This window comes from Microcebus murinus, chromosome X, assembly GCF_040939455.1.
Source record: "Microcebus murinus isolate Inina chromosome X, M.murinus_Inina_mat1.0, whole genome shotgun sequence".
Taxonomy (NCBI): Eukaryota; Metazoa; Chordata; class Mammalia; order Primates; family Cheirogaleidae; genus Microcebus; species Microcebus murinus.
The window spans coordinates 7,908,188-7,926,067 of record NC_134136.1 but is presented as its reverse complement, the minus strand read 5'-3'; the positions used below and the strand labels follow the sequence as shown (position 1 = coordinate 7,926,067).

Here is a 17,880-nt window from a genome sequence, read left to right as displayed (position 1 = left end):
GGAGAGGAGAGAGAAAGAGAAGAAGATTCAATTTGCCTCCTTATTAGCTTGTCTTTCAGTTTGTCAATTTTAGGTCTTATGATGATTGGGGAAACTGAGTTTCCTCTCCATCAAAGAGTACATGCAATCTTGCCTAATTCACAGGTTACTTAAAGGTTTATTCAAAATATAGATTTAAAAAATAAAAACAAGATACAAAGTGTTTAGTGAAACAAGAGAAAGAGATGTAAAAAAGCTATGAATATAGAAAAAAGGTTAAACAGAAAGGAGAATAATATTGTATAAGGAAGAATCTTGTATGGTAAATATCTATCCTAAAAAAACTAGTTATTTAAGAAAAAGGGAAGTTAGGACAATACAGAAAGTTTTTTTTTTGCCCAGGCTAGAGTGAGTGCCATGGCGTCAGCCTAGCTCACAGCAACCTCAAACTCCTGGGCTCGAGTGATCCTTCTGCCTCAGCCTCCCGAGTAGCTGGGACTACAGGCATGCGCCACCATGCCCGGCTAATTTTTTTATATATATATCAGTTGGCCAATTAATTTGTTTCTATTTATAGTAGAGACGGGGTCTCGCTCTTGCTCAGGCTGGTTTTGAACTCCTGACCTCGAGCAATCCGCCCGCCTCGGCCTCCCAGAGTGCTAGGATTACAGGCGTGAGCCACCGCGCCCGGCCCAATACAGAAAGTTTTAAGTATGTTGTTAATGGCCTGTGTAAGTCAGGATAAAGTTTATGAAGAAATTTTGTATGGGATACAGTTGGCTATAATTAAAAAGAAAAAATTTTGGTTAAAATAAGGTTTTCTTAAAATATTAGTTTGGTCTCAATGAAATTACAAGACATATTAATTTTAATTCTATAACCTGTTTCCATTTTAATTTAAAAAAACACACTACAGAAGGTTTTTCTTTACCTTTTCCATAATTGGCCTAAAAGAAAGAAAGACTATATACTTTTTTTTTTTTTTTGAGAGAGAGTCTCGCTTTGTTGCACAGGCTAGTGAGTGCCATGGCATCAGCTTAGCTCACAGCAACCTCAAACTCCTGGACTCAAGTGATCCTCCTGCCTCAGCCTCCCGAGCAGCTGGGATTACAGGCACGCGCCACCATGCCCAGCTAATTTTTTTCTATATATATTAGTTGGCCAATTAATTTCTTTCTATTTATAGTAGAGACGGGGTCTCGCTCTTGCTCAGGCTGGTTTTGAACTCCTGACCTCGAGCAATCCACCCACCTCGGCCTCCCAGAGTGCTAGGATTACAGGCGTGAGCCATCGCGCCCGGCCTGATTATATACTTTATCAAGTAATCCCTGTATTGTCTTTATTAGGTTTTTGACTAACTAGAAAAACTAAACTTTAAAAGGGTTAAGGTTTTCACCCACGTAACTTCCTATATCACCTTTAGAGTCTTTTGATAACTATCACTCTTGATTAAACAAATGACCATTATTTTATAGTGATTTATGATTCTATTTGAACAAATGTTTTAAACCTTTGATATCCGACAAACTTTCCAAAATCCAAATTCTAAATCCAGTCTTTTTGATCTCAAATTAGCTTTTTAAATATTAGGGCAACTGAAAGACTTTAAGACAGACATATTATTTGGTATGTTAAAACTATATAGGAAGCATTGTCAAATACGAAATTCTGTTTAACTTTCTTTGGATTATATTTGTATAAACATGTTATTAATATATGTTCCAATATTGTAAAATATTGATATGACTTGCTGTATGTTGTAATTATTATAGTTATTTTCTTAAATTGCTGTATGCAACAAAATTAACCAACTTTCTAGGTCAATTGTCTCTCTACCCACAGCTATTCTAAGACTTGTCATTCATAGACAATTATTATTTTACTTTAGTCCATCTCAGAAAGCGTTTTATTTCAAAATATTATGGGGGTACAAACATTTTGGTTACATGTAATGCATTTGCCTCACTCATGCCAGGGCTAGAAGCATGCCCCTCCCCCATACAGTGTACTCTGTCTCCATTAGTTGTGAGTTTATACACCCCCACCCCCCACCTGACCAGCATCCAATGAATCTTACTACCATGTGAGCACCTTAGTGTTGATCAGTTAGTACCAATTTGATGGCGAGTACATGTGGTGCTTGTTTTTCCATTCTTGTGGTACCTCACTTCGAAGGATGGGCTCAAGCTCTATTCAGGATAATATAAGAAGAGGTGCTAGATCACCATTGTTTTTTGTAGTTGAGTAGTATTCCATGGTATACATATACCACATTTTATTAATCCACTCATGTGTTGATGGGCACTTGAGTTGTTTCCACATCTTTGCAATTGTGAATTGTGCTGCCATAAACATTTGAGTGCAGATGTGTTTATTATAGAATGTCATTCTTTCCTTTGTCCAAAAACAGTGGACAAGACTAGAATCTAATAACAGGTGGACTATAGTTTCTTATTTTTGAACTATATTTTTTCTCTCTCCATTATCCCATTTTTATTAAAGATGAATCATAGTAAGATCAATATACTTGCAAAAATAAACTTTACTGTAATTATACTTACCAAAATAATCTTGAAAAAGCAGAACAAATTAAGAAGATTCACATTTCTCAATATCAAGCCTTGCCGCTAAGCTACAGTGATCAAAACTTTGTGCTAGTGGCGTAAGGATAAACATATAGACAATGCGATAAGAATGAGAGTCCTGAAATAAACATGTACATCTAAGGACAATTGATTTTTCACAGGGGTACCAGGTTCCTTCAATGGGAATAGTCTTTTCAACACATGGTACTAGTACAACTGGATATCCTCATGTCATTGAGTGCAGGCTCGGCTACTCATTGCTTGTAAGAGGCAATAACAAGAAAAAGGTGTAGTGAAAGGAAAGTGACTTTATTCTAGAGCTAGCATTGGGGAAATGGCCAACTCCTCAGAGAAACCATTTCAAAGTCTTGGGCTGAGGGTAGGGCTTTAAAAAGGGAATTTGAGGTTGCTGTGAGCCAGGCTGACGCCATGGCACTCACTCTAGCCTGGGCAACAAAGTGAGACTCTGTCTCAAAAAAAAAGAAAATATTATAAAAAAAAAAAAGGGAATTTGGTATGAAGAGCACATAGGAGTAGCAAGGAAGTGCTGGTCAGCATGACTTGTCCCGATCACTATCTTGAATTATTGTTCAGCCTGGTGAATGGGCTGGGCCATCTTGAAGGCTATATATCTATAAATTAACTGCAGCCTTAAAGTCATCTGGTGGGGGTCTGGATTGTTTCAAGACTCAGTCTCTGGAATTTCTAAATGAGCACATAATTAGATAGGGGAAACTTGTGCAAGGGAGTACCTGGTGGAAAGGAGGAGGGTAAAGGTCAGTATTTCCTCATTAAGAGCATAACAAGATACAGGCAAGAAAATTTCAAAAGAGGGTACTGAAAACAGGGTGCTGTTTACACACATACAAAAGAATGAAGTTAGACCCCTACCTTACATGTACAAAGTTAACTAAAAATATATCAAAGACCTAAATATACAGCTACAACCATAAAACTCTTAGAAGAAAACAGGGCAAAATGTTTATGACCTTCGATTTAGCAATGGATTCTTGGATATATCAAAAGTACAAGCAACAACAACAAAAAAACATAAATTGGACTTCAAATTTAAAAGCTTTGCGCATCAAAAGATATTAATAAGAAAGTGAAAAGATAATCTACAGGATGGGAGAAAATATTTGCAAATCATACAACTGATAAGGGTGTAACATTCAGAATATATAAAGGACTCCTACAACTACAAACAACCCAATTTAAAAATGGGCAGGGGACTAGAATAAACATTTCTTCAAATAAGATATACAAATGGACAAGTACATGAAAAATGCTTAAAATCATTTGCCATTAGGGAAATGTAAATCAAAACCACAATGAGATACTACTTCCCACCCACCAGAAAGGTTATAATATACATATAAAATTAAAAACCTAGAAAATTACAAGTGTAAGGGGTGTGGAGGAATTGGAACCCTTGCACATGGCTGTTGGGAATGTAAAATGGTGCAGCCATTGTGGAAAACATTTTGGCAATTCCTCAAAAAGATAAATATAGAATTGTAATATTTCCCAGCAATTATACTCCTACATATATACCCAAAAGAATTGAAAACAAGGACTTAGATACTTGTATGTCAATGCATATTGCAGCCTTATTCACAACAGCAAAAGGGTGGAAAGAACCCAACTGTCCATCAATAGATGAATGGATAAACAAAATATAGCATATACATACAATGGAATATCATTTAATCATAGAGGAATGAAGTTCTGATATATGCTACAACATGGATGAGCCTTTAAAACATTATGCTAAAAAAAAAAAAAAAAAAAAAAAAAAAAAAAAAAAAAAACATTATGCTAAATTAAATAAGCCAGACACAAAGGACATATATCGCATGATTCCACTTCTGTGAAATATGCGGACTAGGTAAATTCAGAAAGTACAGAGTTTCAGTTTGGGTTGGAAAAAGTTTTGGCAATAGATATAGTGATGGCTGCACAACATTGTAAATGTAATGCCATTGACCTGTACAAATACCTGCACTCGAATGTTTATAGCAGGACAATTCATAATTGCAAAACTGTGGAAACAACCCAAGTGCCCATCAATTCATGAGTGGATTAATAAAATGTGGCATATGTATATCATGGAGTACTACTCAGCTATAAGAAACAATGGTGATATAGCACCCCTTGTGTTTTCCTGGATAGAGCTGGAACCCATTCTACTAAGTGAAGTATCTCAAGAATGGAAAAACAAGGACCACATATACTCACCAGCAAATTGGTATTAATAGATCAACACCTAAGTGGACACATAGGAATAACATTTATTGGGTGTCGGGCAGGTGGGAGGGGGGAGGAGAGGATGGGTATATACAAACTCAAGGAGTAAGATGTGCAACGTTTGGGGGATGGACACGCTTGAAGCTCTTACTCGAGGGGGAGCATGGGCAATATACGTAACTTTAACGCTTGTATCCCCATAATATGCTAAAATAAAAAAAATAAAAACATAAATAAAAAAGAAAATGGTTAACAATCACAAAACTGTATGTATACATATCACAATAATAAAACAGAAATAAAGACTTTCCTAGACAAATAAAAATGAGAGAATATTTTGATAGTATACCTGCCTAATAAGAAATATGAAAGGAAGTTCTTTGATATGAAAAAAGTGACCCCAGACAGTAATACAAATCCACACACACAAAAAAAATGAAACAGCACTAGTAGATGATTATAATTATATATAAATATATAATTATCATAAACATATTATATAATTTTAATTATATGTAATTACAATTATAATTTATAACATGATTATAAATGAACTTATAAATGCATATTTCTTTCCTTTCTTCTCTTAACTGATTTAAAAGTACAAAACAATATAGGTATGTATATAATGCATTGTTGGGTCTATAATATATAGAAATATATTTGGCAATAACAGCACAAAGGAGGTGGGAGCAAAGCTGTATCAGTCAATAAGGAAATGATATAGAAACTACATAAAACAATGAAGAAAAACCAGAAATGGTAAATAAGAAGGTTAATATAACAAATTCTGTGAATATATACTTGTTCTACTTTTTCATCTCTTAGGTCTTTAAAGATATAAAATTATATAAAGTAATAATAACAGTATATTGCTGGATATTTAACATATATAGATATAATATGCATAATAATAGTACAAATAGGAGGAAGAGGAAATAAAGCTATAAAGGAGTAATGTTTCTATGTCATTGGAGTAAGTATGAATCTGTGATATTGTGATATATTGTACCTTGCCCTATGCATCTCTTTCATCTGGCTGTTCAGCTGTATCCTTTATAATAAACCAGTAACCATAAGTATCTCCCTGAGTTCTGTGAGCCATCTAACAAATTAATTGAACCTGACGAGGGGGTCTTGGGAACCCCCAACTTATAGCTCGTCAATCAGAAACAAAGGCAAAACCAGTTGGTGCTTGTGACTAGTACCTGAAGTGGGAGGCCATCTTGTGGGACTGATCGCTTAACCTGTGGGATCTGATATTATCTCCAGGTGGATAGTGTCATAACTGAATTGCATTAGGGGACACCCAGTTGGTGTCCACTGGAGATTGATTGTTTGGTGTGTGGGGAGAAATCCCCATACATCTGGTATCAGAAGTGTTGTGTTGAGTGTATGGCTTTTCCTATCTCTAACAGAATCGAAAGCAGATTCTGATAAGCTGAGATGTATATGGCAAGCCTTAGCATCTAGAATAACCAATAAGAAAATAACTCAAAACATATAGTAAAAAATAAAATAATTAAAGTGCAGTAATATAAAATAATCACTTAATGCCAAAGAAAGTAGGGAAGGGGGAACAAAGGAATAAGAAAGATATGAAATATACGGAGAAGAAAAAGTAAAATGGTAGACATAGATCCAACGATAGCAACAATAATATTAAATGTGAATGAATTAAGCAATTGAATCAAAAGTCAGAGGTTGTTAAGAATAAAGTAATATCCAACTACATCCTGTCTACAGGACAGACACTTTAAATTCAAAGATGAAAATAGATTGAAAGTAAAAGGATGGAAAAAGATAATATTGTACAAAGAGCAACCATAAGAAAACTGGAGAGACTATACTTTTATCAGCCAAACCAGACTTTAAACAAAATATGTTAATAGAGATGAAGAGATATGTTTTATAATGATAATGGTGAAAGTCTAGAATTGTTATCGCTAAGATAAGACTGGTAGCAAGACAAGATGTCTGTTTTCACCACTTTTGTTAAGCATGATAATGGAAGTTCTAGCTATAGCAATTAGGCAAAAAATAAATAAAAGGCATCCAAGTTGGAAGAAGTAAAACTATCTCTATATGATAACGACATGATCCTATATATGGAAAACCCTACAGAATACACATACAAACAAAAAAACATTTAAAGCTAATAAGCCAATTAAGTGAAGCTGCAGAATACAAGATCAACACAAAAAATCACTGCTATATCTATACACTAGCAATGAACTATCCAAAATGAAATTAAGAAAACAATTTCATTTACAATAGCATCAAAAAGAGTAAAATATTTAGGGGTAAATTTAACCAAGGAGGTGTAATGCTTTTACACTGAAAACTACAAAATATTGTTTAAAGAAATTTAAAAAGACGTAAATAAATGAAAAGACATTCTATGTTCATGGATTGAGAGACAATATTAAGATGTCAATACTACCCAAAAGGACCTAGAGATTGAATGCAATTCCAATGGCCCATTTTGCAAAAAAGAAAAGGCTGATCCTAAAATTCATAAGAAATTGCAAGAGACCTCCAAATAGCCTAAACAATCTTGAAAAATAACAAAGTAGGAGGACTAATACTTCCTGATATCAAAACTTACTACACAGCTACAGTAGTCAAAACTGGCATTAGGATAGGCACATAGAGCAATGAAATAGAATTGAGAGTCCAGAAATAAACCCTTACATTTATGGTCAATTGATTCTTGACAAGGGCGTCAAGACAATTCAATGGGGAATGAATGGTCTTTTCAATAAAATATCCACATACAGAAGAATAAAATCAAATTCCTTGCTTACACACCATATGTGAAAATTAACTGAAATAGATCAAGTATTGTATGATTCCATTTATATCAAATGTTCAGAATAGGCAAATCCATAGAGACAGAAAGTAGATTAGTGGTTGCCAGGGACTAGGGGAGAAGGAATGAAAAATGAGTATGGAGTTTTTTGTTGGGTTGATGAAAATGTTCTGGCATTAGATTGTGGTGGTTGCTCAACTTTGTGAATATACTAAAAGTCATTGAGCACTTTAAAAGGATTATTTTCATGGTATGTGCATCATATCTTAATAAAAAAATTGGCAGAAGACAAAGGCATGAAAGCTTACATACCTTTATGAGAGTATGCTCATACTCGACATGAGGGGGACCAAACAAAGGTACCCAGTAGATAGATTCCTCCACTTTTGTGGGGGATTTGGGGTAGTAGAGGTGGGGAGGGTACTGTTATAATTATACAATTTTCCCCACATCACCTCAACTTTCTTTTTTCCTACCTGATGCAGTTTGGAACCAAGGCTACAATTTTATCTGCCAGAAGCAGTGATAATTCCTAAGCAAGAAACTATAATGACACCTTTAAACCTTTATGCCAGAATTTCTAAGGGCCTTTTGGTATGAATTATACTTTCACCCAATCTTGCAAAATTTGGATTACCAATGACTTCAGCTGTATTGCCTAGTGGCCAAGATAGCCTACTATATATATATATAGTAGGCTGTAAGTATATCTGTGTAACTATACACGAGTAGAGTTAAATGAACTGAAGGGGAAGCACTTCCTAGACTCATATTGCTGCTGCCAGCAATCTGGGCCAGCATTGTCACTGAATTTTCCTTCCAAAGGCGAAAATGTTTAGGTTAAAGTCAATGACAAATACGAAGAAAGAAAAATAGAAGCTGAAGGTAAAAGACTGAATAAATGGACTACACAATGAGGGAAATCCAACATTACACTGGTTCCTCAAGAGAGGCACGGAGAAAAAGGATAATACTCTCTCTTAGCACAATTATGCCAGAAGCCCAAAAGGGTGAAGCTACACATTTACCCAGAACACCCCTACTTTTGGACCTTGACAAGGTCAAATGGAAGCCTGCAAACCTGAGTGGTATTATGCTGGGAGACACTCTGGTCATGTGCTATGATGATGGACAGGATCATCTTTGATAACTGAATGGAACCCTAGTAATTCGCCAGTATCTTTTAATCCTTAAATTTCAGGTTACATGTACTATGAAGGGTATCATTTGGGAAGATACTTTCAAGAATTAGTCCCTGCTGAATCATCAAACTATGCAGTACACAACTGGCAAACTAGTAACTGGGTAGTGGTAAACTTTGATCACCAAATACTTAGAAAGGTTCTTGGCTATTAATGAACAGAATGTAGCAGCTGCATGCCTGTGATGCCAAGTGTGTTGTGTATAAATACAAATCACCCTTGTTTCTGTGGGTATAAAGCTATTAAATAAAATAGAAACAATGGGTTTCTGATGGGTATAAGGTAGTAGGCATCATGCGGTGGGCTCAAATTTTCATGGGAAATGACTCTACCTTGAGACAAGGAACCTAGGGGAGACTTTTACTCTGTATGACTCAGTAAATTACACCTAAGTTTCACTACTGCCCATAAAGTCTTTGTATGGGTACCAAACATTTTTAAGTACAAAACACCTATCCTAATTGCACTCAAGCAATTAGTACATGATGGCAACAACATGCTTCGTGGATTAAACATTGGCCCACAAAACAAAAGAGAGCTGTAGAAGAGATTGGTGCCAGTTTAAGCATCAAAGGACAAACTGAATTCTCTTTTAATAAGTGGCATTCAGAGGAAAAATATATGTTTGGCAGAATAGACTAATTAGAAGAGACTCTTCCAAAAAACAGGAAAAGGATGGGAAACAGCCTGGTAAGATGGTGAGGCTTTAGTGAACTGGGTCAGGCAGATTCAATCAATAGTGCTGAAAAATGCTAGGACTTGGTGTGGGAAAGGGCTTATACCCTGACCCAACACAGTCTCTTGACTATTTTAAAACAGATGGAGCCTTACATAGCAATGGAGCAATGACCCTTCAATACTTTTGGAAACCTTATGGACCCCCAAACTTATATGCTCTCTGGAGGCAAGAGTAATTTATATCGATGCCCTCTGCCTGTCCTCACCCCAAGAATGGATCAAAATAACTTTTACCCTGCAGTGAAGTTAGCAGGAATAGGAACCATTCTAATTTACACCCTTATACTTGCCATAAGAGAGAGATGGACCCTGCTACATAACACCACACAATGGAAACAGTTTTAGTAAAACCATGTGAATTGACAAGAAGACTAGCCTTTTCCGCATGTTATGGGCTGAATTGTATACCCTGCAAATTCCTATCTTGAAGCCCTAACTCCCAGTACCTCAGAATATGACTGTATTTGGAGAAAAGTCCTTTAAAGGGTGATTTAGTTAAAATGAGGCCTTTAGGGTAGGCCCCAATCCAATCTGACTGATGTCCTTATAAGAGAAAATTTGGACATATAAAGAGACACTAGGTGCAGAGGAAAGACTATGCCCACACAGCTAGAGAGTGGACATCTGCAAGCCAAAGAGAGAGAGGCCTCAAAAGAAACCAAGCCTGCCAACATCTTGATCTTTGACTTCTAGACTCCAGAACTGAGTAAAACAAATTTCTGCTGTTAGTCTGAGGTACTTCATTATGACAGCCCTAGCAAACTAATATACCATCTGACTTGGAACCTGGAAAAATATAACCGAATCCTAGTCACTTGTGACAATACCTGTCCGTAAGGACATCTAGTTTATGGTCAAGGGCCAATTATGTTGGGAAGGTATAATAAATAGCTAATTTTTACTGACTTGTGAAATGAAACAGAACTGTACTATAACCATTGTATGATGCGATATAATGTTAGCATTGATGTTAAGATTCAATTACCTTATGTAAATTAGTCATATAATACAGATATTGGTAATTATATGTATTGGGAAATATAATTAAAGCCTCCTCAGGTTGTGATATCAATGAAAATGTGAATGGCTTGAAGAGGAACTAGATCTAGTTAACCATCAGCTAATTAATATGCTAAATAGTTCTATATAAATTTATCATAAAGTGTAAGTAACAGTAGACCAAGGGAAGAAACAATCAAATTAATTCAAAAATACAGAGATGTATATAGGATGGATTAAGTTATTTCTTCAAATCTATCCTTATCTTTCATTGGCTCCTCCAAATGTTAGACATACTCATGCTAACATTATTACTATATATATCATAAAATACAATAGTGTTCTTCTAAGAGAACCTGAGCCTAGGGCCAGGAAGGTAGACTGTGCAGGAAAGAGTTGATTCAGCAGGTCTGAGTTGCTGAAACCTTATACATTTCCAGAAGGGTCTGTTTTGATGAATAGCCCTTATCCATGTACTGGGAATTGAGGTTTTGGAATGTTCTGGTAAGATTGTTTTGAATACTTGGAGCTTTTAACCACACTATACCAATTTGTCTAGATAGTATGTGTAAACAATGTGATTTAGGGGGAACATATGCTTTTCCTCTGGTGGTCTATTTTGGTAACTGCAATCAACTATGCAGTAACCATGTGCCTATGTGACCAAATGCCACCAAAAAGTTGAGAATCTTAGGCTCAAGTGAGCTCTCGGGTAGACCACACTTCACACATGTTGCTACAATTTGTAGATAGAGAAATTAAGTGAACCCTGTGTAATTCCACTGGAAAAGGACTCTTGGAAGCTTGCACCTGTCTGGTTTCTTCCAGACTTTGCCACAAGTACCTATTCCCTTTACTGATTTTACCTTGTATCTTTTTGCTGCAATATACTATACCCATGAATATAATGACTTTTGGGTCCTATTAGTCCTGGAGGTGGTCTTGGGCATCCCCAACACAGGTATACTAAGAAACATCTAATTAACATAAAAGGCAGTAATGGTAATAAAAGACATCAAAAACAAATACTAAAATGGCAGATGTAAATCTTACCTTATCAGTAATTATATTAAATGTAAATGGAAAAATAACAGCAGACTTCTCATCAAAGAAATGCAAGAAAGACAGTGAAGCAATATTTTTAGAGTACTGAAAGAAAAAAAAGCTGCCAACCTAGAATTCTATAACAGTGAAATGTCTTTCAAAAGAGTGATTGAGGCTGGGCGTGGTGGCTCACGCCTGTAATCCTAGCACTCTGGGAGGCCGAGGCGGGCGGATTGCTCGAGGTCAGGAGTTCGAAACCACCCTGAGCGAGACCCTGTCTCTACTAAAAATAGAAAGAAATTAATTGAACCAACTAAAAATATATATAGAAAAAATTAGCCAGGCATGGTGGTGCATGCCTGTAGTCCCAGCTACTTGGGAGGCTGAGGCAGTAGGATCACTTGAACCCAGGAGAATGAGGTTGCTGTGAGCCTGGGCAACAAAGTGAGACTCTGTCTAAAAAAAAAAAAAAAAGACTGAGTGAAATAAAGACTTTTTTAGATACATTAAGTTGAAATAAATTCATTACTGGGAGACTTACACTATAAGAAATAGGAAGTCCTTCAAGTAGAAGGAAAATAATATCTGATTGAGAATCTGGATCTACACAAAGAAATGGAAAACAACAAAAATGGTAAATATATGGGTAAATAAAAACCACCTTTTTTTCTTAACACTTTTTACATCTCTTTAAAAGATAAGTGTTGAAAGCAAAAAAAATTAATAAGGATGTATTATGAGGTTTAACATGTAGAAGTAGGATGTATAATACCAGCACAAAGGCCTGATGGGGTGGGAAGGAAGTACATCAAGTTCTTACCTTATGCTTGGACTGTGATAAGTTAAAACTGTATGCTATAATATAAACCCTAAAAGAGCAAAACATTTTATCTAATGTTATCAAAACAGATAAAATGGAATCACAAATAATATTCAATCTAAAAGAAGGCAGAAAAAGAGGAAAATGTGAAGAAAGAACAAATAGAAGGCAAATAGGAAGGTGGTAGATTTAAAACGAATCATATCAATAACTACATTAAGTAAAATTGGTCTAAACATCCCAATTAAAAGGCAGAGACTTGTCCAATTGGATAAAACACAAGACCCAACTGTAGGCTGTCTATAATAAACCTAGATTAAATATAAAAACACAAATATATTAAAAGCCAAAGATATGCCATATTAATACTATTCAAAAGAAAGCTGGAATATTTATATTAACATCAGCCAAAGTAGATCTCAGAACAAAGACTAATAACAGGGATAGAAGGGGACATTTCTTAATGATAAAGGGTCAATCTATCAAGAGACTGTAACAATCCTAAAAGTTTACACACCTCACAAGGGAGGATCAAGATACATAAAGCAAAAACTGGTAGAACTGAAAGGAGAAAGACAAATCCAAAATTTTAATCTGAGATTTCAACACTGTTCTCCCTATAACTGATAGAACAAGTAGACAGAAAATTAGTAAAGAAATAGAAGACTTCAACAATCCTATATCAACCAACTTAACCTAAGTGACATTTATAGAACACTCAATCCAACAACAGCAGGATACACATACTTTTCTAGCACACATGTAAGATTTACCATGAAACATTGTATTTTTGTCCATAAAACAAATCTCAATAGATTTAAAAGGATTCAAATAATACAAAGTATATTCTCTGATCAACAATGGAATTAAATTAGGAAGCAATAACAGAAAGAAATTTGGAAACTCCTATAAATATTTAGAAATTAAATGATATACTGTCTAAATCAGGGGTCCCCAACCTACGGTGAGTTGTATAATTATTTCATTATATATCACAATGTAATAATAATAATAGAAATAAAATGTACAATAAATGTAATGTACTTGAATCATCCCCAAATTACCTTCCCCCACACCATCTCCAGTCCCTGGAAAAACTGCCTTCCATGAAAATGGTCCCTGGTGCCAAAAAGGTTGGGGACCACTGCTCTAAATAACACTGGGTCAAAGAAGAAATGAAAAGGGAAATGAGAAAGTATTTTGAACTGAATGATAATGAAAATATAGTATATCAAAATTTGTGAAGGACAGCTAAATCAATATTTATAAGAAAATTTATATCAAATGCTTCTATTATAAAAGAAATGTCTAACATCAAAATGTGACCCCCAGAACAGCAACATTAGCATCATCTGAGAACTTGTTACAAATGCAATTTCTTGGTCCCTAACCCAGATCTACTGAATCAGACACTCTAAAGGTAGGGACCAGCAATCTGTGGCCCTCCAGGTGATTCTGATACACATTCAAGTTTTGAGAACCACTTCTATGTACTATGTGAGTGTCTTTTTTGTGTGTGCGCTAGGGTTTTTTCTTCAATGAGGAATCTACATAGCTTATACTGCTCTGAAGTTCATGTCATTAAAAATAATCTTGCTTTGAATAGTCTGTTTATCTTGTGTCAAATTTAGAAAATTTAGAAAATGTCCTACACCCAAAGAGTCCTACAAGTGATTAACCCTACAAATAATGCTTAGTTTGCTAAAAATACCCCAATTACAAAAGATATAGGTACAATTTTTCTTGAGATCTGCAGAAAGCTGGAGGACAAACTTGAGTGGGGAATCTGACTCCACTGAATAATTTCCTTCTGTTTATGCTATGCCCTCCATGTGAGAACCAATCATGTTCACTGATGAAAAGGAACAGAGACATGTTAAATGTAATTGGCTGATATAAAGATAATTTGCTGGAAATATAGTTTTATACCTACACTTGAATATGAATTTGTCTGATGTTCTGGAAAGTCACTTCAAACAAAATATTGAAGCCCTAACATAAGCACTAATTCAGAAGCACTAACTCCTATAGTTGTAGGCATCATCTTTCCAACTAATTCAATGCATCAATCTCAAGCAGATCTGGTCTCTATTGAAGTCTGCTGGTTCACATCTTTCCTGCTAATCAGGATTAAACAAATTCCACATTGCATCTAAATAGTTAACTGACAAGTTATAGATGAGAATTTCAATAAGAACCTAAAAGCAACATTTGCCATGGAAGAATTGTAATATGGGTAATCTATCTCATTTACTATATGACAGTCTCCAAAAATAAAGGGGAAAATATAATGAAGTTCTTCCAGTATTCTAGGCTCCAGAGGAAAAACATAATCCATTCTACATCAGGTTTCCTTCCTCTCCTCCAATCTTTGCTGACTTTCATCAGCTTTGGTTCTTTCTAAGACACTGCCTTCTGCTCTTTTCTGTGCTTTTGAACAGAGGCCCACAACAGCTGCCTATGGGGCTATGAGAGTATAATTAATCAAGTAATCAGCCAGCCACCACTGTTAAAATGTTTTAATATCAATGTAAAATGAGATCAGGGTTTTACAAGCAGATTTCAGAATGCAAATATTGATTCCTAAAATGGTTTCTCTCCCTTTCAGAAGCCTAAAGATGAACACATACAAATCTCCAGGATGTTTTTAAAAGTATGGTATGTGTTTTTTTTCCTATTTTAATATATCTACAATTGAAAAACATGAAAAATAACTAATTTCCAAATCAAAGCCTCTAGTAGAAACATCCAAATTAAAATGAAGCATTGTAACGTATTTATTGGACATGAAATCCAGTGAGAAACCTCCATTTCCCCCGTATCTCAGAAAAACCACAACCAATTCCTTTCTAGAGGATTGATAGCATTAACAGTACTTGGCTCTCCTTTGTCAGCATCCAGACATCCCTGGTTCAGACTATGTAAATTAATATTACAGTTCCAGTTACTGAAAATGCCCTGCCATCTTCTTCACTGCATTTCAGCTTGGCAAGGCACCTACAACAATGCACAGTTTGGAAAATGAGCCATCAAGAACATAACAGCCGGACTGAAGAATTAACCATACATCCTGGGCTGCCAATTGAGTGAGGATATTCATGGAAATGTAAAATTCCAGGAGGAATTCTTTTTTCCTCCTCTCCAAGTTACTAGCATGTACATGCCAGAAAGTAAAAAGTAGAGGAAGGTGACAACAACTACATACATAAAACTTCCCTAGTACTAAAAGCAAACTAAACAAAATGCATACTACAGTGGGACAAAGAACTGACTCTCATTTATGTTTTATTTGTGGCTGCAAGCAACCTCATGAGTTAGGGAAAAATTTTAATGCACTGAGGGTTCAACAATTTGCATTAGGATATTATTAAAATTTCCATTTTTTTCCAAGAGTTGTATGTGCTTCATCGTTCAAGTTGGTGCCAACGGTCAAGAAATAACCAAATAGGATAAACCTCAAATATACCCACTTCCAAAATTAAAAAGCATCTTTAATGCATTTTCTTTGCCATTCCTCAAGCAATTAGCAAAATAAGTAGAAACTCAAAACATAACCATAATATTACACAAGGATAATTCATTTTCCTTCAACAACTTAGTCTGTTCCAAAGTACTTCTGTCCAAAATGTGTAGGTGCAACAGGATGAACTTCAGTAGTTAAAATTGTGATCTCTGGAAACTCTTGAATGATTGATTTGGCACCTTCAAGAAATAAAGGAAAAATTATTTTTATGGCAGGATATTTTTGTAACACCAGTCAGAATTCAGGAATTTTATAGTCACTGATCACTAGGTCTAACATTGACCAAGGGCAGAGAGCAATGACCTTTAGCTATCTAGTTATACTTGGTTAATCTCTTTGTTCATATAATGTTTATATAATGTCTAATGTCTGAAAGGCTTTGATAGTAGTCAGACTATGCCCCCACCCTTTAATACATTCTTAAAATCAAATTGTTTTATATCCAAGATTTCAAAAATATAGTTATTCAGTTCTAACAACTTTTCCCCTGAAAAGTCTTTTCTATTTTATTTTAAAGGTGGCTGAAATAAAGTGAATACATTCCTTTTTAAAATGAGGATCACACATAAGATGATGGTTTCCCAAAGAGAGCACTGTGAAACAAGGACAGTCTTCTTTGATGTGTCAGAGCATGCTAACTTTTAAGAAGTTAGGACTCTCTGGAGAAGGGAAATGGGCAGAGAAACGGAATTAAACTAGCTGGGACCCCAGTCAAACTAAAAAGCCATAGCAAAGCTGCCACAAGATAAGATTTTTTCGGCTATAATGTCAAACAATAGCATACTATTCTAATGTATACTATTAAAACTAAAGATATTATTTTTCTATTCCCAAAAGCAAAAATCTTAGTAATTATTGGATTATCTCAATGTTTTCAGTGCCACCTGTATTATATATAAATGATGACCAAGAAAATCACCATTTGTCACCATCAACATTTGCACTAGAGGTAATTTTTGGTTATGAAACAGCAAAGTAATCAAACAGGCCACAATTTCTATATAACAACCTACTGAAAGCAGCCTTCCCAACTAGATATCGTGTAGCCTCTTCAGGGTTGGCTGAGACTTAGAAACTTTGGAGGTCAGAAAATACCTGACTAGAAAAGCCATATATTTTTTTCTTTTCAATTATGAAGGAAATACAAATTCATTGTAGAACATTTGAAAAAAATGCCAATGAAAAACTTAAACATCAAATGAAAAACACTTAGACCTTCACCATCCTATCACAACCTCTATTAATACTGTGTGCATTTTGAAACCAAAATTGAAATAGTATTGCACAACTGTCTCTCATGCTGAAGATTTATGAGGTTGCATGTTAAATCCACGTCTGATTTTGGTAGTTAAAGCAGTGGTAATTTGTATTGTAGTCATTTCTAGGTTGGTGATAACATTTGTTTTTCTTTTTTTTTTTTTTTGAGACAGAGTCTCACTGTGTTGCCCAGGCTAGAGTGAGTGCCGTGGCATCAGCTTAGCTCACAGCAACCTCAAACTCCTGTGCTCAAGCGATCCTTCTGCTTCAGCCTCCCAAGTAGCTGGGACTACAGGCATGTGCCACCATGCCTGGCTAATATTTTTCTACATATATTAGTTGGCCAATTAATTTCTTTCTATTTACAGTAGAGATGGGGTCTCGCTCTTGCTCAGGCTGGTTTCAAACTCTTGACCTTGAGCAATCCGCCCGCCTCGGCCTCCCAGAGTGTTAGGATTACAGGCGTGAGCCACCACGCCCAGCCAGGTGATAACATTTTTCACTATTCGAACACTATTGTTTTTACACTGCTTTTTTACATTTCCCATGTACATTTTTTGATGCCATTAAATATTTTCAAAAACATGATTTAACAGTTACATAATATTACATCCTTTGAATATATATATATATATAAATTTATTTAACCATTTCTGTATTGGGAGTCATTTATA

The 17,880-nt window shown here is 35.3% G+C and overlaps 1 protein-coding gene across 2 annotated transcripts in view; it reads right to left on the bottom strand.

The window, feature by feature from the left end:
• Positions 1-7,804: 7,804 nt before the first annotated feature.
• Positions 7,805-17,880, bottom strand: part of UPRT (uracil phosphoribosyltransferase homolog) — a 28,049-nt gene continuing 17,973 nt past the window's right edge. For both annotated transcript variants that reach the window (XM_020284979.2, XM_075999491.1), the window contains one exon: positions 7,805-16,128. In XM_020284979.2, coding sequence (XP_020140568.1) covers positions 16,022-16,128 — 107 coding nt within the window. In that variant the 3' untranslated portion in view covers positions 7,805-16,021. The remainder of the gene's footprint in view (positions 16,129-17,880) is intronic.